Raw genomic sequence first — 25,750 nt, 5'->3', positions numbered from 1 at the left:
TTCCCGCGCAGCCGATCCCCCGCGAGACGTCCTCCTGACGTGGCACGCCACAGCGATCACGAACTGGTGAACTGGCAAATAAGTTGCAGTGATAATGACTTTAATGAATCCTCGTATTATTATTATTATTATCATTATTATTATCATTATTATTATTATTATCATTATTATTATCATTATTATTATTATTATCATTATCATTATCATTATTATTATCATTATTATCATTATTATTATCATTATTATTATTATTATTATTATTATCATTATTATCATTATTATCATTATTATCATTATTATTATCATTATTATTATCATCATTATTATTATTATTATTATCATTATTATCATTATTATCATTATCATTATTATCATTATTATTATCATTATTATCATTATCATTATTATCATTATTATCATTATCATTATTATTATCATTATTATCATTATCATTATCATTATTATCATTATTATCATTATTATTATTATTATCATTATTATCATTATCATTATTATTATCATTATTATCATTATCATTATTATCATTATCATTATCATTATCATTATCATTATCATTATTATTATTATCATTATTATTATTATCATTATTATTATGATGATGATGACGATGATGATGGAAAGGGGGGCGGGGCCTCGGCGCGGGGGGGAGGAGGAGGAGGAGGGGGAGGAGTCGGTATCCTAGCAACGCGCGGCGCGCGCTGATTGGTCGGCGGCCGCGAATTCAAACGGAGTCTGGCGGTTGGTGTCGTGTGAGAGAGAGAGCGCGCGCGCGCGATAGAGAGAGAGAGAGACTCCCGTCCCTTCCCATCAGAGATGCCGCGGGCCGCCATGAGCCAACCGTCAGCACCGCCGCCACCACCGGCCAAGGAGAACCGCAGGCCCCCGAGAAGGAAATCCTCCGCTTGTCCCAACACTCCCGAGAACCCGAACGACAGCAACAACAACAACAGCAGCAGCCGCCGGTGAGTCCAGGCCCCGAGTCGGGCAGCGAAGGGGGGGGAGAGAGAGGGAGGGAGAGAGGTCTGGTTGGTTGGTTGGTTGGTTGGAAAGAAAGGCTCGGGTTTCACTTGACACCCACCCACCCCAAGGCCTGGTTTAGCAGCAGCAGCAAAATGTCATTAACCTCTCCTCTCTTGTCTCTAACCCCCTCCCCTTCCCCCCCCCCCACACCCCACCTTGGATCAAGAGCATCAGATAATAGTGATGATAATAATGATAATTAATAATAACAATAACACTGATAACCCTTTGTATTTGACGCAGCGCCTTGTCACGTCTTCGAGACGCCTCGGAGCGCTTCGCGGGATGTGTGGATGTGTTCCTTTGAAGTGCAAAATAAAGCGTAATTGACATCGCGAGTTCGTCCTCCGCCTCGGTGCGAAGGTCGTCCACGCCCCCCGCCGCGCAAAATGTACAGTCCGTTCACTTCCCGCTATGTCCGCTGGAGCGCTTTGCGCCGTCTTGGACGCCGGGATAAGGCGCCCTACTCGAATGCAAGGCTTTATCATCACCATATTCTGCCAAGAGCTTTCAGACCGCTCGGCGATGCGATTAAAGCGCTCCATCGTACGCAAGGATTATCATTATTCGGTGCATCTTGTGGCTTTGTTCACAGAATATGCAGTCAATCCACTTTACAACATGTTCTGTGAAACTCCTTGAGAGGTCTCAGTGATGTGATAAGGCGCTATATCAAATGCAGGGATTGTTATAAATGCGGGGAAGGGGGAAGACTGCGTTGCATGGACAAGCATTTTATTTATCGTCCAATGTGTCATTGGGGAAAAAAAACCTTTTTCATCCTCAAACACTTGGACGGGAGATTTATCACAAGAAAGATTTTACATTTATATACAGATGGCTCCTGTCAAGCGAAGCTTCAAAGTGCTTTATGGGTCTGGGACTGGACTAGGAGTGCTTCTTAGTTTAAAATAAAATTCTGTGAAGAGGGTTGAGAGGCTTCAACGACATAAAGTGCTAAATGAAACGCAAGGATTACTATATTTTGATAAAACACAATATTAGCCCCTTTATTGCTATGAGATAATCTTGTGACTTTTAATACAGGATATCTCATGCTCATCTTTAGCTCCATCTTCGGCAGGGTATACGATACTTCATCAAATTAATTTAGCTGAAGACCGAAAGATGCCCAAACACTACATTTTTATGGCATTCTTAAGCTAAATGAGCACTAACAATTTCCTTCAATTACTCTGGAACTCTGCCTCTGGATCAGAAAGTTCTGTAGTTGAAGTCCCTTTGCGACTCGGAACTGATTGTGTTGCTGGTGGCGCACTGAATTCTTGGTGCTGGTGTCCTTTGGATGAAACATTCAAAACAAGACTCCTCCGTCTGCATTTCACATGGATGCTAAAAATCCGTGACACTGTTTGAAAAGAGAATTGAATTACTATGTATCCTGGTCAACAATCATCCAGATAAATCGGTCATTCACTTCATGGCTTTTTGTAGAATTTTGTTATGTGCATATAATGGTGATCACAAGTCAGCTCCTAGTTTCTCTTGGATGTTGGCACAGGTGGTCTGACAGCAAGCAGTTCTCTATATCGTCCTATCAATTGGAGATGCATAGTACAGAGAAACTCCTGAAGAAGAAATTTTCATAAACCCCTACTCTCCAAATAACTTAATTCTATTAATTGCTCTAAAGTTTGCCTCTTTTTATTTTAACTTGTTGATGTTTTGCCAGCAAATTTTGCAATAATTTGCATTCATCCTTCACATAGGCTAATGTCTTGGAGTGCTTCACAGGGACAGGGTTAGACCTTGAGCAAGGGAGAGGGAGGTGGCCATAAGCGTATTCAAAGAGGTAGAATTTGAGGAGGTACTTCGAGAAAGAAAGGAGGAGAGACGGAAGGAAGTTCCAAAGGTTAGGGATGTAGGAACTGAAACCTCTGCCACTGATGGGTGATGTGGGGAGGGTAGAGGATGTGCAGCAAATCGAGTTGGCTGAGCGGGCAGGCGGAAGAGTAGGGTAGGAGATCAGAGAGATCATGGAGTGAATGAGTGCATTGGAAAAGTCTAAGATAGATATGCCAAAGGGTTGATTGAGTCTTTCAGCAGCATTTTCAGTGAGCTTGAGGTGGAGCTATGTGGCAGACAGTGTACCTGGAATTGAGTAATTATGTAGAATAATCGAGTAACATTAATATTCAGTAATAAATACTTTAACTAAAGTCAGCATCTCTTGGTGCCATAATAACCTTTTGGATCCGATTCCTACAAATTTGGGCAGAAATCAAGTGCCATGTAGTATTGGTAAGCGAGCAATTTCTGTGACAAATAGCCTTAAGACTTTTTATTAAGAATAAAAGTTCCAGATAGGAAGGGTTCTGGCCCACTCTGTCACTAATCTGCCTCCAGACAGAGGCAACTTCATGTCTCTGCCAAGACCCCTCACATGTGTGGTTGGTGATGATTAACCTGGTGAACAGCATTGGACTTGACCACTAAAATACCAAGGTGGCTGGCATGGTATAAGTTGTCTCATAAAGGTCCTTCCACCATGCCGGAGGCAACTGCCAATTGAATAGCTGATGAAGAAACTCGGAGGCTTGGAATGACAGTTGCTGGAAGACATTGGGGCTATCTGAACATATATCCTGAGTTTGGTATTTGTCCTGAAATGAAGAGAAGTAAGCAGTTGCTGCTGAAGCTCCACTCTTCCAACTGGTTGAACCACTGCTCAACAGCAACAACTTGCATTTATATAGCGCTCTTCACGCGGGGCTGTGTCTCAGAGCGCTCAATAGCTAGGCATGTATGTCTGCCCTGTGGGGAAGATGATGGTAGTGATAGTCTTGTGTATTTAGGCACAGCACACTGCTCATCAAGCATCTTGAAGAAGAAGATGTTGGCACACGGTAAGCAGGGTCTCCTTGAAGCTGAGGTGCCTCAAACGCAGTGCATTACAGCCAAATGTTTGAATCAAATCAACTCTCTGTTATGGTCCCAGTAGTCCGGTTTCTAAGCCCTGCCGTGCACTAAGGGATGGCTGGTGCCAGACCAGCCCGCCTGGGTCATCGGAAGGATATGCAGGAGCAGACTGCTCACTGGGAACATGGATTCTTCCCCCTTGGCTCCTGGTAAATCTGCAAGCTAAAGTCCTAACAGGTAGGGGGAGTGATGGGCACAACACGCATCAGGAAGTTTGCCAGGCAACGCTCTGAATGGCAAGCAGTGTGTTTTTTGGTGTAGGGAGTCCCCAAGCCTTGGCATTGTCAACTTGTGTCCAATACGCTGGAAGACCCCGGAAAAGGGAAATTGCCATAGATTTGTGGAACTCAGTCTGGTCTGGAGCTCTTTATCACAGGATGTGGTTTTCTCTTTTTATGACGAAACAAAAAAAAATGTTGAGAGGCTCGATTGTTATATTACAGCACCACTAGAGGACACCAGACTCTTGCTGAATTAGAGCCCATCAAATTAACTAATTCAGCCAACTCGCACTCTACAAGCCGTGCTTACACAAATACAATACTTAAGAGCGTGTTATATTCTCCTGTTGTTATAAATGACAAATATTACTGATTTGTTTTCATATCCATTAAGATCGAAAGCCAGTGCAGCCAAATGTTCTCCTTCTGCTGCAACTGTCTGTAATTCTATGGTATTTAGTTTGGATAGTCTCAGGTGGCCGTGGAAAACATTCTAGAAAACAGCAGTATAACCAAACAACCTTTTACATCAATCTGCACCTCCCCCAATTTCTTGAACATTCAACAAGGGGACAGTGGATGTTCTCGGGATAATGGGGTGGGGGGAGAAATACTCACTTTTTTAAGGTTTTTTTTTCTCTGGAGTCTAACAAATGTAAGTATTGTTGGTATTTGATGCTACGTCAGATCGACAGCAATAGCAGACCGTTTCAAATGCAGTACTGATTCCCAAATATTTTGACAAGTCAGATGTCAGGTGTTAGCCCAGTTCAGTTAGTAGGGTGAACCATGTCCTTTGCACGGCACACTTCTTGCAACTTGTTCATTTTTAATCAAAAGTAAAACAGGTGAAACATTTTTTTAATAAAATATTCTATAAACTTAAAATGCTGTTCTACTTTAAGACAGTTTGTGACGAGATTAAATTGTGCTTCAGTAAAATGTACACTCTCGAGTGTAGCGGGGTCTGAGAGAGATGATGCAAGTAACGTAACCATTTATCAGTCAGATCTAAATAATTGCATCCCTATGGTTTAATACCCTCAACAAATGGGATTGTTTTCCAGGTTGTCCTTGGATGAGATATTCCTCAAGGTTTTTCTGAGTCATGGAATCATTAAATGACCTGACTGTAAGGTGTGTGGACATTTTCAGCTGACATTTACATTGTGTAGATAAAAAATTCTTACAAAATTTGATTGCATTTAATGATTCCTCACTTACTATAGTTAACTAGTTAAAATTATTCAACAGAAAAGATACTGTGGATCAATACTGCTCTAATAAACTACACCATAAATTTCCAATAGTATTTTCCACCTGTGGCAAGTGAGTTGCTCACAGGCATCTAAATGTGACAGACACCAACGGCATAGGGAGGGACATTATTGTTAGAATAAAATGCCTGATGATGCCATGTATGTTGTGACATCATTTACCCTGTGTTGGTTGTCAACCACCACATCCACAATAACAAACTTCAGCCAATATTGTATCCCATTGGGAATCTTCACCTTGCCTTTAGAGACAGCAGGGACTAGTGCTCATTCTCTCATCAACATGCTTTTTTTCTGGTTGTCAGTTTTCTGATCTCTTAGCCTAGCATTGCTGTATTAACCTTACCCTAAACAGTGGGCAAATTCTACAGCAAGAAAACAATTCTCATTTGAGACTTTGGGAACAGTTGTTCATACTTCATGTACACATACCTCTGTATTGCTATGGATTTCACCTGAAATGAACCGGATCCACAGCAGTACAGAGGTAATTGAACTGGGAACCTTGGAATATGAACCTAACATAAATGGTATGTGGAAGACCAGGATGTTGCGCGAAAGGGGTAATTGAGAGACAAGGTGGGACTTACCTGACATTTCTCGATCCTTTTTGTGTTGAGTTATTGGTACTAGAAATAGCAAATAGTGCTCATCAAAGATGGATCAGGAAGAAGCAACTGACAAAGTGTTATGATTTTTGACAGTTGTCATAACAAGTAATGTTAGGGTGGATTGGGACATCCTCCCGACATGAAAGGAGCTACACAAATGCAATATTGTATTGTAAGTAGAACACCAAGAATGAATCTAAGGGGAAATAATGATGCGTTGTAAAGTGTTGCTCAGACATGTGTCATTCTCTTTGAAAGTTGAGAAAGGATTCAAATAGTGACAACAGTAATTCCATGATGGAATGTGAAAATATTTGAATGTATTGGGGGGGGTGGAGGGCGAACTTCAGCTCACCTATTATCACTTTTCTCTTCTCATTCCCTCTGTTGCCTTTTTGGCAGTAACTACCTGAACCTGGACTTTGAATCCCCCCCCAAAAAAGGTTCTGACTCCAAGACAAGATTACAACCAACTTATCCAGAACTAGAGAGGGCATACGAACACCGAGCGCCCCTATATTGTAGTATACAACATTATTAAACCCATAAGGGGTTTCTCATGAGTTTCAATATTCTGCTGACTAAATTGAGTCCTGAAGGATCACTTAGATTCTGGTAACTGTTGAGCAAGCTCCGTTACCTGCTAAGGGCAGATTATTTAGATGATATATTCTTGATGTGCTGTTGGACCAACAGGGATTATTTTTGTAAACCTATTTTACTTTTATGAGCACTTGTTTTTCTAGTGGCCAATGCAGAAACCATTATCCTGCTTAAGAAAATCTAAACCAGAGTTCCGCATATTAGAATAAATTAATAACCCTTGCATTTGATATAGTGCGTTATCACACCGTTGAGACATCTTGAAGAACTTAACAGAATATACTGCAAATGTGGTGGCTAGCTTCTGTGAGCAAACACAGTAATTTCCCTGGCTGATCAAAATCTCAATGGTTTTTGTATTTTTTTAAAAATTGCAAATATATCTTGGACTAAACTTTAATAATCATAAAGATGGGTTCTAAATTTCTTTTGTTATATTTTAGTCTTCAGTACCAAATGATGAAATTTATTTGCTAATCAAACTTCATGATTAACCTTTTTGAATAGATTGCCAGTGTTAGAGCTAATAGTTCTTCCCATTTTATTTTGGTCGATCCCTTCAAAGTTAGTGTTTTAAGTTCAAAACATTGGTTTGTGATTTTTAATTTCCTTTCTCTCAATGCTATAAGACAATGCTCCCCAACAGCTTTTGAAAATTATAAAATCTTTAGACCTTAACCCTTTACCCCCCTAAAAACAACTTTCGTCACCCCCATCCTGAAAAAAACCTTCCCTGGACCCATCCCTACTCTCCAGCTACCGCCCCATCTCTAACCTCCCATTCCTTTCCAAGGTCCTGGAATGAGTCGTCGCGTCCCAGCTCCGCTCCTTTCTCTCTCGCCATTCCCTGTTTGAACCCCTCCAATCCAGCTTCCGCGCTACCCACAGTACGGAAACAGCCCTGGTCAAAGTCACTGACATTCTGAACATCTGTGATCAGGGCTCCCTCTGCCTCCTTGTCCTCCTCGACCTCTCTTCCGCCTTCGACACTGTCGACCACTCCATCCTCATACACCTCTCCTCCTTACTTAATCTTTGCGGACCTGCCCTTGCCTGGTTTGATTCCTATCTCTCTCACCGTCTCCACTTTGTTGTCTCTAACGGTTTCTTCTCCAGCCCCCGCACTGTCACGTCTGGGTCCCCCAGGGCTCTGTCCTTGGCCCTCTCCTCTTTAATATCTATATGTTCCCCCTTGGTGACATCATCCACAGACATGGGGTCAACTTCCACATGTGTGCGGATGACACCCAACTTTATCTTTCTGCCTCCACCCTCAACTCCAGGACCGCTGCTGTCCTGTCGGACATTAAGTCCGGGATGAGGGCAAATTTCCTACAGTTGAATGTGAACAAGACTGAGGCCCTCCTGATTGGCGCGTACCAGCGCCTCTGGACCTCAGGCTCTGGCAGCATCAGCCTCCATGGTTGCACACTTCAACTCACCAAACCAGTCAGGAACCTCGGTGTCTTGTTCGACCCTCAACTGTCTTTTCTCCCCCACATTCAAGCCATGACCCGCTCTGCCTTCTCTCACCTCTATAACATCGCCCGACTCCGCCACTACCTCACCCCTCAGGCCACTGAAACTCTTGTTGATGCCTTCATCACCTCCAGGCTTGACTATGCAAACGCCCTGCTTGTCGGCCTTCCCAACTCCTCCCTCCACAGGTGCAGATAATCCAGAACTCTGTAACCCGTGTCCTCTCCTGCACCAAACTCAGTGACCCCATCTCCTCCATTCTCGCCCGACTCCATTGGCTCCCTATCCTTCAGAGGATCCAGTTCAAAATCCTGGACCTCACGTACAAAGCCTTCAATGGTCTCATCCCACACTATTTCTGTGACCTCCTAACCCCTACCAATCCGCCCGCTCCCTCCGCTCAGCCGGTCTGGCCTGCTCTACGTAGCCCGCGCCACCCACCCCACCATTGGTGGGAGAGCCTTCAGCCACTCTGCCCCCAACCTCTGGAACTCCATCTCCCAATCACTCCACCTCAACCCCTCCTTAGCCTCCTTCAAGTCCCGCCTCAAAACCCTCCTCTTCGACTATGCCATTGGTCACCCCTCTTCACCCCTGACCCCAGCTTGGGTGTGAAATGCTGTACACTGACCAGCGCCTTGGGACGTCCTCCCGACGTGAAAGGCGCTATACAAATGTAATCTTGTTTATGTTAAAAGGTAGTAACCTATCTTTCTAAATTCAATTAACAAGAAGACTAGTGGATACAACTAGATTAATGGACTGATAGATTTCTGCAGTTCTGGTACAAAGAACAAGAGAACAGTCGGTCATGATGCCAATTTTAAATTTTAAATATTGGTATGTTTCTTGCCAATTTGTGGTGCTGTCAATCTATCCTTGTATGTCAATTTCCTTATCGCTCTAGATGGAGGACTGAGTTCAGAAAGACCACCCTCAGTCTGAAAAATTGTACATAGGCTAACGTGTCTTTAGGTCACTCGCCATATTGCTTTTTTAGTAGTTAAGAGTGAGGACGCCAAAAACGCAATATGGGTTTCATTAGCTGGTGAGTACCAGAACATAGTTTAGAATGTGAATTGTAATGACCTAGATTTGTGTTTTGAATTCTGCATTTTTCATTCTTGTTTGGCTTATATCCTCCAGCTATTGTTGTACTGTTGTAAGACCATTGGGATCATCTCACATTGTCAAATATTTAGATGAGGCTAAATTAGGTATTTGACTCTCAACTTTCTGTCTTTAGACCTACTTTGCGACGTGGAAGTTCCTTCACGTTTCTAACCCCTGGACCATGGGATTTTCCTTTGGTAAGTTCATTATATTGTTGTGGGTTTGAGCTGCTTCTACCAGCATTGATAAAGTTTGTTCTGTGTTAACCATTGTTGTGTGTAAATCGGCTGCCAGGTTAGCCCATAAAAAACACAGTTACACCAATTCACAGCCCATCTTATACATCTCAATGATGTATATCAAATGCTAGGATTAACTATTTGATCTAGAATTTTGTAGATTTCACAGTTTGCTTTATTAGGTAAATTGCTACGTCAGAATTTTGGTTTTGAAGTGCACATTTCCTTTCTTGTACTTCATTCTTAGGAAATCTTTCAAACATAGATTAGATAGCTTTCTTTTAGGAAATAATGTTATGGGAAATAGTACATAGGTGGTTTGGGACATATGTGCATGCGACCGCCAGGAAGGTGGAAGGCTAACGAGATAGACCTTGTTTTTTTTTCAGCTAGCATTTCTTATGTTCTTATAAAATCAAGTAAGCTGCCATTATGACATTATTGTATTTGACTTTCAGAATCTTCTTTAAAGCTATAAAAAGTATAAGGAAGTAGAGAATATCTCCAAATGAAAGGTGATGCATGACTTTTGTCATTCCATATCCTGGTTGCTTCACATCGATGTACGACCAATGCTTGTCAAGAGTGTACACGTGTTTTATAATGCACTATTTATCTCTGAATAGATTACACTGCTTGTCACTGTTATATTTAACAATTCTTACCAGTTTATTTTAGTCAATTCCTTTATCTCTTCCAAGTTGGCTTTATTGAAGTCTAGTTTAAAACTTGAGCTATGACCTTACTTTTTCTATAGCCTGATTTTCATTTTGATCATATTATGATCATTGTTCCCAATATGTGCCCTCGCCACTGGATTGCTAGCTATTTCTGGTTCATTACTCATAGTCATAACTAAATTGTGTATTGCCTGCTCCCTTGTTGGTATTAAAATCTGCTGTTTTACAAAACTTATTTAAAGCTTACCTGATTAACTGCTTTTTCTGCTTGTGCTGTTATTTCGCAATGAATATGCAAATTAAAATTTCCACTTTTCCTCCCTTAACCATTCTCTTTGTTCATCCAATTCTGACCAGATGTGACTCTCACTTCATTAGAGCTGTCAGCCACTTTGCCCCTCTAGGATTATCTTCCTAAATTCTTCCAACTCATCCTCTCCCTTTTATCTTTTAAAATTCATATTTAAAAACCTTTCTCTTATTTTCTAGGGTATCTGTGATATATATAGTTTAAACTACTTGCATCAATCCATTTATTTTCTGCCATGTTTCTTGCTGGTCTGCAGATAGCTCAGAATAATGTGCATTTTAACAACAATTATGAATTAATCATTGTGGGGTGGTGAGAGACACAGACAAAATGGTGGTGTTTTGCAACACTTCAAGGCAGTATAGGTTAAAAATCCAGGTGAGGAAAATGGAGGTGAATTCAAACCAAAGATTGGAAGAGAATTTTAATGTCACAAATCTATAATCAAAAGATTTCCTGCCATTTTGATCCATTATTGTAAGTCAACAAGTGGTTTGAACTGGCTAGTTGTACAACAGTTCTACAGGATGCATTTTACTCTTGATGGATGAAACAAAACACTGTGTTCCATATTTCAGACTATTTTGGCTACCTCCATTTCATTTCCTTTGGCTGTATTGTTTAGTACTGAAGTTTATGTAAATAACCCTGATATCCTGAGTTTCTGTGAGATCCCTGCAAATGTAGAAAAAAATAGCTTGGGGCTTGCCAGAAGTTTGAATGAGATAAACACATCTCTATCATATTGGAACACTGCAATCATTCAGCTTGCTGATAAGATAATATAATTTGGCAATAACTTGAACTTTTAGGAGGGAATCATGTGCAGTGAGCAGAAAAGTGATTTGTGATAAGCAGGCAGTATAGCTTGTTGTCCTTTCCCCTACAGTTATAAAGTTTTATCTGATTATATTTTGGGTCAGAAAAATGCAGCACAACTCGAATCCAACAAAAAGGCATTGTCTCTATTTTAGAATGTAAAGAATATCTGAGTAACAAACAATACTCTACTCTAAATAACCCACAACTACTTTAGTAGAATGTTGGAAAGGGCCATTGCTTCTCCAGGTACAGTCACCCTACCCATTAGGGCTTTGTCTTTTAGGATTAAAAAGAGCCAAGTGGGAACAATCCCAACCTCCCATCGGCTGGTCTGCTGGTGATTCAGGCTGTGCTTTCCAGTGTCTGGGAGTATTGAGAAACTTGTGACATGGACTACCAAGACAGTAGGAGGATTGATTTGATGCTGACTGAGCCCTAAATGCCATGCTTCTCTTCGTTCCCCATTTTTCCACCCCCCAATGTCCCAAGGAAGATAGTCGCTGGATTGTCATTAGATATCTGATGAGCTGTTCTTCTTGCAAAGTAAAACCAAGGATAAGAGGCACATTGTGTACTGTCCCATAGTTCATAGCTGTAACTCTCCATGTGAATGGATGAAGTTCCCTCTCCTGAGTTTGCTAGTACAGAAAAATACCAGCAGAAACGTTTCCCAAACAACTCTTTGTTTCTTTTAAAAAACTCCTAATCTCCACAGATCTCATCTTCTAATCTACTAGAGATGAAGCCTGGAGTCTCACTGTTCTACAATGACACCTCAACAGAGGGTAACAGTATTAAAATCCCAAATTCACAAATGAGGGCAACATAGGCCATATTGACTAACCTTAAAACTAAGTTTCCATTGTATGTTTCCATCCCTCTCAGCACCTTTATAACCACGTCTTCTGTTGCTTACCAAATACCTTCCCTAAATATGAATGTTACCTCTAAGATTATATCCATTCGTCACCCAACTTGCCTCACATTCCCATAGCAGAGTAGTTTATAATATTGTTTAAACATGAGGAGCAAGCATCACAGTTCAGTGGCGTTGCCACCCTTTTGGAAACTCTAAATTAGTTCATTGATCAAAATTCATTGAACATTTAATAATTTCCTCCACAGAAACAAGTGGAACACTGCATTTGTATATTTTTAAAAAGGATGTCCACTTTATATTTTAGAAAGTTTGGGACAGCCTGCACGACCCAGATAAGTGCTGACCCTATAGTCCAGCGCATTTCTGTCCTTATCTAACATTCACACATGTTTGTAAATTTCCCAACAGGATAGTGATCAGGAGCAGGAATCCTGACTGATGTGTAATGATTTATTTATGGGCCTACACACATGTATTAGGTATTGTCATGCATATGTTCCTAATGCTAATTGACTAATTTGGAATTAACACAACAAACTTAACAATGTGAAATTATTTTAATGCATGCAGTAGCATTTTGCAAAAGGCTATTAGTTTTTAATTAGACAAGAGACTCTTTCTCTCCCCTCCAAACTGCTCTGTGTTGCTGAAAGTATTAGCATAACTGAACTATTCTATGCAAGGAACTAGCATCATAATTGCCTTGGGATTAGTATTTTAATACAGAATATAAATGCGTATATCGCAGTAGAATATTACTGTTGGACTAAGTTTTCATTTTATCCAAACTAGAGAGTATTATAAAAGCTAAAGCAGTTTGAGATTGCACTTAATTTTGTAGAGGCCTCTGTGTAAGTGCAATATGCAGTTGTACCAACCAAAGGCGAGTGAGGTTTCAGGCATTTAGCTACATTTTGGCTTGTCTTGTATAAAAGGTAGTTTGGACTACTCGTATTATGTAAAGTACAAAATGGTGTCTGATCAGTAAATGGACAGTACCAACAGAACTACTAAAAGTGATAATACAAATACGTTAGATTTGTATTAAATAGCTCACATAGTGTTTGCATGACTGCACAGGATAAACAACTTAAATGTTTATTCTCCAGACCAGTATTGTCTTTGTGCAAACCAAATCCTATCTAGCGTAGTGTGTACCTCAACAGTCCCTTCTGACTGAAAAGCCTTTGTTTATTTAGTTGTTTGCTATTGCCCATTTCTTTAACAGTTTGTTCTTCTCTGCATTGACTCGAGGATCACTCTGTAAAATAGCTATATGCAGGATTTGTGTAGATGCTCTTACAGTTTCATACAGTGCATTGTGCTTCTTAAAGAAAAATAACTAAACCTTTTTGCACAGAATGTGGCACATTGGTAGACCCATTGTAGACTCCAATGTGTATTGCCTGGTGGTTCTCCTACATTCTCTGTTTTTTCTTCAAGGTGTGGGATAGGCATAATCTGAAAGCTGGTATAGAACTATATTTGGGATAGAATTATGTAAACGTTGATGAAGGATTTTGATAACCTAAACTCTATATTAAATCTAGAGCAGTCCATGCAGTCATTTGTATTTCCTATGCCCTGTCTTACCTGTGATGTTAATAATTCATTGAAGGTATAAATTGTTTGAGATTATCATTTTACATAATGCGTAGTGTAAATTACATTGCATCAGATTGTGTCTTTAACTTTCGCAGTCACTTTTTCCAGGTAAATCTAACACTAGTCAGCATCTTTGTTGTGTCATTGAAACCTATTTACCAGCAAATATATAAAAATTATTTTTTCCCCCCCCACCAGAAAAGAAAACGAAGAGCGAAGGACGATGATGTCGTCAGCCTTTGCAGTCTAGATATTAAGGTACATTTGGTGAACAGTAGCTATTCATTGCAACTGCTGATTACTGATGCATGTGCTGATATTTCAGTGTTACTCATCTTATCTGGTTTAAGATAAAAACATTTTGCAACAAAGAATATTGCATCAAAGCAAGAATTGTTAACTTCTCAAATATCAGCTTGGCTCAGTTGGTAGCACTCTTACCTTTTGCGTCAGAAGATTTCTGGTTCAAGTTCAACTTCTATCTCATAAACTAGGCTGAAATGCCAATACAGCAGTCGAGCAACATTGTACTTTCTTGAGGTGCCGCACTTATTTTACACTGACGTCCATCTGCCTATTCAGATGCATATTAAAGATCTCAGCACCCTTTAAAGAGAGAAGGGAATTTACTCCCATTGTCTGGACCAACAACCTTCAAATTAACTGAACATTCACCTCCTTTTGCCCACAAAACATACAGTCAATTCACTTTACAGTATATTCTGTGAAACACTTTGAGATGTCCAGAAGACACGATAACATGCTATGTCAAATGCACGTATTATTATAGTTATTGTTTGCAAAATGGCCTCATTTGCTTGCAAAAAGTCTAATGGTATTTGCGGTATAGCGTTTAGAAGGATTTCAACGGATTTCATGCCTTACCTCTTTTCTCAGGAAGATAGTGACTCAAACTGAGGTATGATTCTCCCTGCACAACAAATACAGCCCTGAGCACATTCCCCTCTTTAATTTTACATACTTATTTTTGAGATTTGCGAGAGAAACTTTCATCACTTGTGATAAAACTAATTTAAGAATCTAATTTGATATTTTTAACAAATTCTTAGCATTTAATTGCTGTCAATAATAATTCTTGCCGTTGATATAGTGTCTTATCAACATTGAAACATCTCAGTGCTGTAAAGTGTAGTGACTATTTGTTGGTGAACGTTGCAGCCAATTTACGCACAACAATGTCCTACAAATGGCTTTGATTTGAGTGACCAAATTTATGTGTGAGATTGTTGGCCAAGACACTGGGAGAAATTCCCTAGTGCGATGGGATCGTTTAACATCCAACTGAACCAGCAGATGGGACCTTGATTTAACCTCTCAACTGCATCTTCAACAATGCAATGGAGTGTCAGCCAACATTGCCATTACTCTTTTGAAAAGTTCAAACTAAAAGTTAAGATGTTCGTTCTAATTATTTACTGCTTTCATTCCATCTGTCTGTGCTCCTTTTTCCTGTTTGCACCTCCTGTTATGGTTCAGTTCAATATTGCAGCAGTTTATGCTGCAATTAAAGGATTTTAATTTTTAAATGCAAAGACAAAAAAGATCAATGTTAGGATTTTTTGTTTGGGGGGTGGGGGGGGTCAAGGGAGGAACAAAAAAGAAAAAGGGCACTAAGCATTACGTTCACTTTATTCTAAATGCATGGGAGAATGCTGTGTGAAGAAAGCAATGTTTGTACAATCAAAATACCCAATTGGTAATTGTATATAGGGTCAAAAGTCCTAAGGAATCAAAATGCAATGGTGAATAGTAATTATTTTATTAATGTGGAGTCCTGTAGCTCAGTGGTTAGAGCACTCGCTTTGCAAGCGAGAGACCTGAGTTCAATTCCAGGCAGAGGGCGAAACCTTGGGCAAATTCCAGGCAGAGGGCGAAACCTTGGGCATTTACTCCACACAGAGCCTAATAATAATCCCTCCAAAATCAAAAGCAATAATAAATTGGTCATTTTCAATCTACGACTGTTTGTGGGACATTGCTGTGCGCAATTGGCTGCCGCGTTCGCCCACAAATATACAGTCAATTCACTTTACAGTATGTTCTGTGAAGCGCTTTGGGACGTCCTCCCGACGTGAAAAGCGCTATATCAAATGCAAGGATTATTATTATTATTATTAATGAGGAGCAAAACCTGGTGTTCAAAAGGATTTTCTGTGTCTGTCACTACTCTTTGGTTTACAGGGTATTATAAATTATTCATAAATAAATCCTATGAAGCAAAAATTGCACTTTAGTTTGCACTTTATCTGCAAGTGTGATAATTATGGTGAATCTCACTGTGGGGCGGGCTGGGCAGTAAGTTCACTAAAGGTGTTTTTTTAATCAAACAAAATAACTCCTGTCTTTAAATATCAAAATCTTCCCAATACTATTCCAGTAGTTGCACTCTTGATCATTAATCACTGATTCAGATGGTTGTGAAATCCTATGTTGGCATTTTCAGCTCACAATCTAGGGTGCAATACCAATGAGCTGTTGCAGGTGTTTTTTAGATGAGTTGTTAAACTGAGATTCTTTCTACTTGTCCAGACATTAAGATCTCATGTCATTCTTTTGAAAGGAGAAGAATGTATCTCCCAGTTTCCTGACCAGCAATCAATTCTCCAGATTCAAAAAAAAGATTAGCCATTCACTTCATTGTGGTTTGTGGGACAATGTTGTGCGTAAATCGATTGCCACATTCACCTACAAATGCGGTCACTGCCCATCTACAAAAAGGACTCTTTCAATGTGATAAGTTTCTAATTCAGATCCAAATGCAAGCATTATAAAATCCAAATAATGCTGCTGAAATTATTCTCTCTTTTCCCCCTCCTGCCTGCCCCCCATACAAAATGGGGAAGTAATGTATCGTAGCACTTCTGGCAGGAACCAGAACAAACACAATATTACCACAATTTATCCAAATTTATCTTCAAATTGAAAGCTGGGCAATTAAAATTTTATTTGTGGCCTGAGGTTACGCAGGTACTTTCTTTCTCTGCTTCTTTCTCTGAAAGCTTTCTAACCACTTCCTTTGGTTACATGTTAATTTGTTTGTTTTACAGTGGTATACTCACCACAATGAAAAGATTTTTGGAATTTTGTAGATTTGGTGGGGAGGTGATGTCCTATTATTTTAGTCTTCTTGAAGTTGTCTGTACAGTGATTAGCTATGCTAATTTTTGGCTGGTTCCTTATGATGCCATTTCTAATGGTGTCTACTAGGCTTCTCAGGGTATTCACCCTTGGGTCATTGTATTTATTTTCCTTGTGGTCGCAGTGACTGATGCCCACAACAATGCTTACTTGCCTCCCATCATTGCACAACTTCTTTACATGTGCAACCTTTGCCTGGCTCTGCTTTAGGCCTCAAAGAGATTGCCTCAATCATTCTCACTGAAATATTATCCCAATCTCTGCAATGTGAGAATTAGCTCCACATCACCATCTCAAGCAATGACTGAGGATTGCCACAAGTGTATTGTAGAATCACACAACCAGGGATTCCTAGGGTTCTCCTCCACCCTATTGCACGCACTGGGCATCCCGGCAGTTCACTGAGAAAACAAAATGTTGAATGGTTCATTAATGATCTTTTTATAAGGATTTCATCAGGGGTAGGCTGATGGCTGAGATAAAGAGAAACATTGTGCATATTCAAGTGAAAATGTTGGCAATCCACAGTTTGAAAGACAGAGAGGTTGTGTTTGGGGTAAATGTTAATTTCTTTTTTCAGATGCAGATTGATCTACTATGAATATACAGGATCTTCTGTATTTATTTTGTAGCAGATAGCCCCACTGGTGGATCCTTCTTTCAGATGCTGGTCCACCTGCTGGGCAATTCCAGCATTTGTTTTGTGGTATTTCACAGCAGATGGCTTTCCTGGTGCTAGTGGCCACCGTCTGTCAACTCATTTTGCCCACAAAATACATAATCAATCCACTTCACAATGTATCCTGTGAAGCTTTTTGAGACGTCTTAATGATGTGATAAGGCGCTGTATCAAATGCAAGGATTATTATTATTATGCTTGTCTATCCATGCAAATTTGCCACCGGTGGCAACACGTAATGAAAAGTCCGAATTTAATTGGATTATTTCTTGTATATTATCTCACATTACCTCTGTACCAAAATTTTCATCAGCAAAATGCAAAGTAATGGTGTTTGAATATAATGTTACATTCAGCAAGTGTGCACAGTGTATGACACCAGATAAATAGGTACTGATATACCACATGCATAAGGTCTTAGGTTTTTTTTTCCTTTCTCCTGAACACTGCTAAATAACAATAGTGCAATGGGGGGTGAAGCATGAAAATGAAATTGCCAGATGTTCAGGGACATCTCTTCTCTCCTGCTGTTTTGGTGAGGAGGGACAAAGAAGGCAGCAGAGGGCAGGAGAAAAACTTGCAAGAGTCTCACACATGCGCGAGACATCTGATGTTCTACCATTTGCACAGTGACATCTTATGCACGCAAGTGAAACCAACTCAAGTTTCCAATTAAAGATTCAGCAGCTGCATTATAAAGTGATATTGAGTATCAGTGCAGCTCCTCTGCTCTCCATTGCTCTGGTAGTCAATGTAAAAAAACAAAGTGCAAAATTCCATTTGTGTAGTGCCTTCACATAGAATAACATCTCAGACTGCTTCACAGGGTTGATGTCCGGTGCCAAGCAAGAGGGTACTCGACCATAGATGAAGTGGCAGAGGTAGGCTTTTAGGTGGGGTTTAAATATTGCTAGAGAGGGGATGAGACTGAGAGGTAGTGGATGAGACTTGTTGATGGCTCGATCACCAATGGTTTGGAAAATGCAGCAGGCTCGAGTTAGGCAAAGACAGGCTTTAAAGGTGTTGAAGGAAGGGCGAGGAGGGACTCCGGGATGGAGTGCCAGAGAACGACAGCAACATAGCTGAAAGCCTGTGGCAGGGGCAGTTGAGGACATGATTACAATCATTATATTTCTCATTATAGCCAGCCACAGCTCCTGAGCCTCAGGCTCATTCTCAGGAGAAGGAGGGAGAGCAGATATCTAGCCTAACGTATTACTTCAGCTATACCCACAATTATAACCAGTTTTCACCATCCTCTGATTCGGGCACCAGCGAAGCAAAATCTAATACAGACAGCTCATCACTAGTGAATAGGTCACAGAGAAAGATCCAGCTCAGTGGAGAAGGTGGAATCCAAGAATATATTGCTGATGTTAGCCTTGTCATTGTTGCCAACCATTATGCCAAAAGACATACAAAGATTTATATCTCGGTTGTCCCCTGACAATCAGATCAGCTATTGCATCATGGTTCGCTCCTTCCTGCTGTTCAGCTGTCTCTCATAAAATTTATCTCTCTTACCGTCTGAAGTATCCAGTGGCAACTTTATCTCTGCTCATAACCCCTGGAATTCCACTGTAAGATCTGCTAAATGCTGCTACTTTGAAAAGTCAAACCAACTGTTGTCATTCAGCTCTTCCAGCAGTTGTTCTTTCTGGTCTCCTGCCAGATCTATATCTTGAACCTTCTGTGAATCCTTCTTTCCATGTCTCTTGTATCCTGATGGTTTATTTGCTAGCTCTCCCCCAGGAGAAGGTTACCCTTTTGACACATTTTCTCCTAATTTAATCTCGATGAATTTGGCAAAACAAATTCTTCCATTGCTGCATATCGAAGTGGATTGATAGTCAATCCACTTTGCGATGTATATCCTGTGAAGCGTCTTTACGATGTGATAAGGCACTATATCAAATGCAAGCATTATTATTCTGTTCTCACTGGGGAAGAAGTGGCGGAGGTGGGTGATGTTGCAGAGGTGCAATATCAGAGCAGGTGAGAGGTTTGGGTGCTCTGTGGCACTTGGCGTTAAGTTCTCCGATTTGCAGCACCATGTCAAATTAACTCAAAGGACTACAGAATGGCTTGTATGGGAAAACTAGTGCATACTCTTCTGGGAGGTTGATGTGCATTTTAGTGATATTGCTGTGAGCTTTACTGTACATGTTTGCTGAAGAGGTTGAGACCATAACAGCCTTTAAACATGAATGGGATCAATATTGAAGAACATTCATGTATATTAGGGGAAATAGCAGCCAAAGTTTGCTACGAGGTATAAAAACAGTTGTTTAATCCTTCCATCATACTGAGGAATCTTTAGAAACCTGAATAAAGTGTAAATATTTATCCTGTGACTGTCAATCTGCAGTTGTTATGACTTGGTATTCCTGCTGCACAATATCTCTGTTCATTCTGGAAATATTTCTACTCTCGCTAGGAACAGAAAAAACATCCAAGTTGGGAAGTTTTGGTACTTGATTCATTTCCAGAACTTCAATGAACTGAATGTTATTTTTGAACTTAACCCCCTTGGTTGGCAGACAGTCACACCAGTTTCCAAATAGTCTGCCAGATGGAACACCTTGAGTGAGGTTTTCCATTTGGGAGTGGAAGGCAAGTGGGTGAAGTGTAACGTTGCCTATTTGAAACAACCCTACTGCTTACCGATTGTGAAGCAACAGGATTAGTAATGAGTGCCCTCCCCTCCCAGCCAGGCAGGATTGGTGGCTAGAAAATAGTCACAAAACCATGCAAATAGTTTGTTGCCCTGATGATTTTCATAGCGTCAGGATTTTCTGATATTACAGAACTGCTTCTTAAACAAATTTGTTTATTAGATACACAGTGCCCCTTTTTTGCACGTTTTCAAAATTGATATTGAAACCTCACAGCAGAAAAGGTCAAATGTACTGAAATGTTTTTCTAAAACCAGTAGTTTTCTGTATAAATCAGAATTTGGGCATAAAAATATTCTGTTTGAACAATTAATAATAATGGGGCGGGGGTGAGTTTGGGACATTCTCTTTCTTGTTTATTTCTTAGGAATGATCTGCCATTCTTAGAAAACTCCCATGTATAGTTATTACAAATATCTGCCTTATTATTGTAATCAGCGCCTTGGGACATAGTCCTGACGTGAAAGGCGCTATAAAAATGTAAACTTGTTGTTGTTAAAATCATGTTGCTTTTAAAACTTCCATTTTTTCAAGCTTTTATTCATTTTAAATGGTTTTCTTTCTATATTCTATTTATTGTCTCCACTTGGAGGTCAAATAATCTAACAAGAATAATTTCTCTCTCAATTTGGAAATTGGTTTCTGCGTTTCTTAAAAAGGAGTTGGCTTTTAAATGCAGACTGTATTTAGGAATTTTGCATGATCTTGAATTTTCAGTCGGAAGTCATGTTAAGGCTATATCTAGGTGAAATTTTGGACTGTAAGATTTCTATTCCATTGCTAATTTTTGTCTTAATAATTGAAGAACATCATTTATGAATTGTGGTCTTCTCTAAGTAATGTTCCTCTTTCCTTTAAAGCGAAACATAATTTTCAAGGATATGCTGTAATAAAAGCTATGTTTAAATGCAACTAGAACCTTGCCATATTTGGAGATTCTTGCAAATTTATGATAAGGTTCCAGTTATTCTGGAAAACCATTGCAGTGATACTGCATTTTGAGGAAATGGTCAAATGTAAGGAAGTGAGTTGTTCCTTTTATTGCCTTTGCAATGAATCTTGTTTTATTTTCAGTTGCGTTTTAAAATAATTAAAACTTAATGTGTCTTGCCCCTCCTGGAACAAAGCCAGTGGTTCAAACTGGAGAGTTTGTATTCATTCAATGCATGCATTGCAGCAGGAGTCATTAAATATAAACTGGGATTAAAATTTCCTTCTTCCTTGTTTGTGTTGGGGGAGCCTTGCATTGTTTGACTTCCTTCGGAGGAGTCATTTAAACTGAGGTCCCATTTTTTTCTTAAACTTGTTAGTTGTGAGGGCTTTTCTATCTCTTACCTATTGAAAACCAGTTCTGAAAATTATCTCGCTCCCTGCACATTTCACTCTACTATAATACCTACTGAGCCCCTTATTATAATGATATATTGATATATCATTGATATCTTGATATATTGAGCTTTTCCATTACTTGTAAAAGTACTTGCTTTGCTTTTTTTTTGTATAATCTTGAATAGTGCTCTGATTAATTTGGTATACATCTAAACAGTTTATCTCAGAATAGGCTTATCTCTGTTGAATGAAACATGTAATTGCGTTAAGAAATTGCTTGTTAAGCGCATGTGCAGAATCCCTTGTTGCAACAATATTAACATCAATAAATAAAATTTGCACCTAGATTTGATGGCAGTTAATTATTAAAAGCTAAATTGTTAACATTGACAAAGCTTAACACCAAATCTTTTAAATCTGATATTTGTTTTCAAGCACATTTTTTATGAAAATCCATTAATAAAGATTTATGAATCTGAATTTTGATCCATTTATGAATTGTCACCTAAAAGAGAATTCTCTAAGACTAAATCCTTTTAAAAAGGTCTTAATTATCCATATGTCCTCTTGGTCCAACTATCTCATAATCTCTTGCATCAAATTTGACATGTCTTACTTTTTTTATCCTGTTCCAGGTTGGTTTTTTTTCAAATGAGCATGTGAAGGACTGCATGACATTATGAACCTCACACAAACATTACCTCAGTCCCTTACCTCAAAATAATAAAAGCACTGTATTTGATGAAGGGCGTTTTGTCATTGGGCTCCATTCTGTTGATGTTTGGTGAACTGGAAACAACACCTGAACACATTTACAAGTCCAAAACGCATCTTGTGATCTTGAAGGAAAGCTATTGTGGGACATGCCAAGAAGAAATGCCTACGTGCCTCATGTCAGCAAGCCATACACAAAGCACACAAGTACTGAAGAAAAGCAGGCATTTTGCAATAATTAAACAAACTTAGATTAACCATATTGATTTGGTTTTGGTGTACAATCTGCCATTATTCACATTAACCAAGCTTTAATACCAAATGACTAATTTTAAAAAAAAATGAAATTGTGTTTAATTGCATGAACACCACTTGACAGTTAATGTTACCCATTTCAGAGTGTATTTGCCTGGTGTTTGTACAGCGTGTATTGTAAATGACATGGATACTCTTGTGATGTCGTCAGTGCTTCAGATGTAAACCTGTTTATTTACAATACAATGATTCCCATTCTCGTGTTGGGTTAAGTCAAGCAGTTTTAAGTATTGGGTGTCAGAAGCCTTTACAAATGGTATGAATGATCTGTTCTACATACCTCAACATGCTGTTTTGTAAGGTTTGAGGCTGAATGTTTTACTCTTGAAGTTCAATTTAGTTAATTTTGTGGTGCAAATTACACTGGAACTGCAATGCTTTGAACTGCACTCTGGTCCAGCCAGATAGGTTTAAGATTTCCTGCACACCACAGATTTTTTTTTTTTGCTGACCATTGTTATATAAAAGGAATATTGGTTTGGTATAACGTGCTGGTTTCCCCCAGGCCCTTGAATCTTGCACTCCAGGTGACCGCAGTTCTCTTGGTGCTGTGCTCAGAAGCTTCTATTATACCAGGCAATGTTTACAATACAACTGCAAATGTACAAGTTGAATCCTGCTGAAGAGTACTTTTTTTTTTCAAAAGGACCTTTTAAATGCCTTCTCAGATGATGTCAGTAAAAATTTGGCTGCTGAGCATTTAAATACACAGTAGAAATCTGTAGGTCTTAATTGGCTTTGGAGATTAAAAGCCTTTATTTGTAAACATGCAGTTTACTAAAATTGCTGTACCCATTAAAGGCTTAACTTTGGTATCAAACTAAAAATAATCCTTTGGGATAATAATCCACTGAGAAGATGTCTCAAAGGATTTACTGTACAGTGTACTGAATGTATTTTGTAGGCGAATACAGCAGCAATGTCCCACAAACAGCCATCAAGTGAATAACCAAGTGAATTTTATCTGAGGGCTTGTTGACCAGGATGAAACATTTTGGTACTTTGAGCTCACAGTCTAGGTGAGCTCGAGTGGTACAGCATATAAAGTACAGCATTACCGCTCTTCAAGTAGGACATTAAAACTGAGATCCTCGTTTGCCTGTTTAGGTGAATGTTAAGGATCCTGTGACATTATTTGAAAAGAGATGGGAATTTCCCTTAAAGGTCACAACATTATAGAGACTATAATGTATACTCAAGTCACTAAAATTGACATCTACTGCCTGTGAAGCACTTTGAGATGTTTTGATATTATGGGTGACACAACAACAACAACTTGGATTTATATAGTGCCCTCCACGCCGGACGGCTTCTCAGAGTGCTTTACAGTTTAATATCCCGGGGCTGAGCCAGGGGGAGGGGTGGGAAGGTGACCAAAGGCGCGGTCGAAAAGAAAGGTCTTCAGCAGAGATCTGAAAATGGGAAGGGAGAGAGCGAGACGAAGGGAGTGAGGAAGGCAGTTCCAGAGCCTCAGGGCATAGTGGCTGAAGGCACGGCCGCCGAGGGTGGAGCGGAGGACTCGGGGGACAAGGAGGAGGCCAGACCTGAAGGAACGAGGGTAATGGAGAGAGGAGGTCAGAGAGGTAGGGGGGTGCAGAGGAGTGCAGGGACTTGAATACGAGGGTGAGGATCTTGAAATCGATCCTCTCTGGGATAGGGAGCCAGTGCAGTCTGGCAAGGACTGATCAGCGAGCGGAGTTTCGTGCGGGTAAGAATGCGGGCGGCAGAGTTCTGAATGAGTTGGATTTTATGGATGGTAGTGGGTGGGAGACCAGCGAGGAGGGTTTGAATAGTCCAGCTGAGTGGTGACAAAGGCATGGACCAGAGTTTCAGCGGCTTTTGGGGAGAGGTATTGACGGAGGTGGAAGAAGGCGGTGCTGGTGAGGGACCGGATGTGGGGGAGGAAGGATAATTGGGGGTGTCGAACCTGGCGCCGAGGTTGCGTACGGGTTCAGAGTTTTAGGGGGAGGTCGGGTAGGTGGAGGAGGTGAGAACCGTGAGATTCTAGACATTGACGGGCCGAAGAGTATGGCTTCCATCTTGTCAACGTTCAGCTGAAGGAAGTTTGCGCTCATCCAGCCCCTGAGATCTGACAAGCAGCTGACAGAACATCAGGGGACTGGGGGTCGCAAAGAGAGGTGTAAAAGTAGAGTTGGGTGTCATCTGCATACATGTGGAAATGTACCCCATGCCTGTGGATGACATCCCCAAGAGGGAGCATTTGGATCAGAAAGAGGAGGACGCCAACGATGGATCCTTGGGGTACCCGCAGGTGACTGGGTGAGAGCGGGAGGAGAAGCTGTTTATGAGGATGTTCTGCTGGCGGATTGTGAGGTAGGACTTGAATCAGGCGAGTGCGGTCCCACTGAGGTGGATGACGGAGGAAAGGCGGTGGAGAAGGATGGCGTGATCGACTGTGTCGAACTTGGCGGAGAGGTCCAGGAGGATAAGGAGGCAGAAGGAGCCCTGGTCACAGTTAGAGAGGATGTTGTTTGTGACTTTCACAAGTGCAGTCTCTGTACTGTGGGCGGAAACCGGACTGGAGGGGTTCAGAGAAGGAGTGGGAGGAGAGATGTGCGCAAAGTTGGTTTGCAACAATGCGTTATAGAACTTTTGAGAGGAAGGACAGGTTAGAAATAGGGTGGTAATGGCTGGGGTTTGAGGGATCTAGGGAGAGTTTTTTCAGGAGGGGGGTGATGACAGGAGTTTTGAGGGAGGCAGGGACTGATCCGGAGGAGAGGGACTGGTTGATAATGTCAGCCAGTAGTGGGCAGAGGAGGGGGAGCTGTGTGACAAATAAGTTGGTGGGGAGGGGGTCGAGGCAGCAGGTGGTGGGTTTCATGGAGGTGATGGTGGGTGAGAGGGAAGACAGAGAGATGGGGAGGAAAGAGTGTAGAAAGGGGGTGGTGGTAGGAGCAGATGATGAGGAAGGTGAGGGGGCAGAGAGGGCATGGTGGTGGGTGACAAGGGGCAGGTGGATGAGGCGGCCTGGCGGATGTTCAGTATTTTAGTTGAAAAGAAGTCCATGACCTCCTCGCACTTGGCATTCGATACGAAG

General features: G+C 40.6%; 1 protein-coding gene across 1 annotated transcript; it reads left to right on the top strand.

Moving 5' to 3' along the window:
* The first annotated feature begins 788 nt into the window (after positions 1-788).
* LOC121849222 (neuroepithelial cell-transforming gene 1 protein-like) lies at positions 789-10,039 on the top strand. The gene is made up of 3 exons (XM_042335592.1): positions 789-983; positions 9,419-9,482; positions 9,983-10,039. Exons 1-3 carry the CDS (start codon positions 835-837, stop codon positions 9,992-9,994), a joined length of 225 nt encoding a protein of 74 aa, XP_042191526.1. The 5' UTR covers positions 789-834; the 3' UTR covers positions 9,995-10,039.
* The last annotated feature ends 15,711 nt before the right edge of the window (positions 10,040-25,750 follow it).

The sequence above is a fragment of the Callorhinchus milii genome, unplaced genomic scaffold, assembly GCF_018977255.1.
Source record: "Callorhinchus milii isolate IMCB2004 unplaced genomic scaffold, IMCB_Cmil_1.0 Scaffold5, whole genome shotgun sequence".
Taxonomy (NCBI): domain Eukaryota; kingdom Metazoa; phylum Chordata; class Chondrichthyes; order Chimaeriformes; family Callorhinchidae; genus Callorhinchus; species Callorhinchus milii.
The sequence above is the reverse complement of the archived record's forward strand: the minus strand, read 5'-3'. Positions and strand labels throughout refer to the sequence as shown.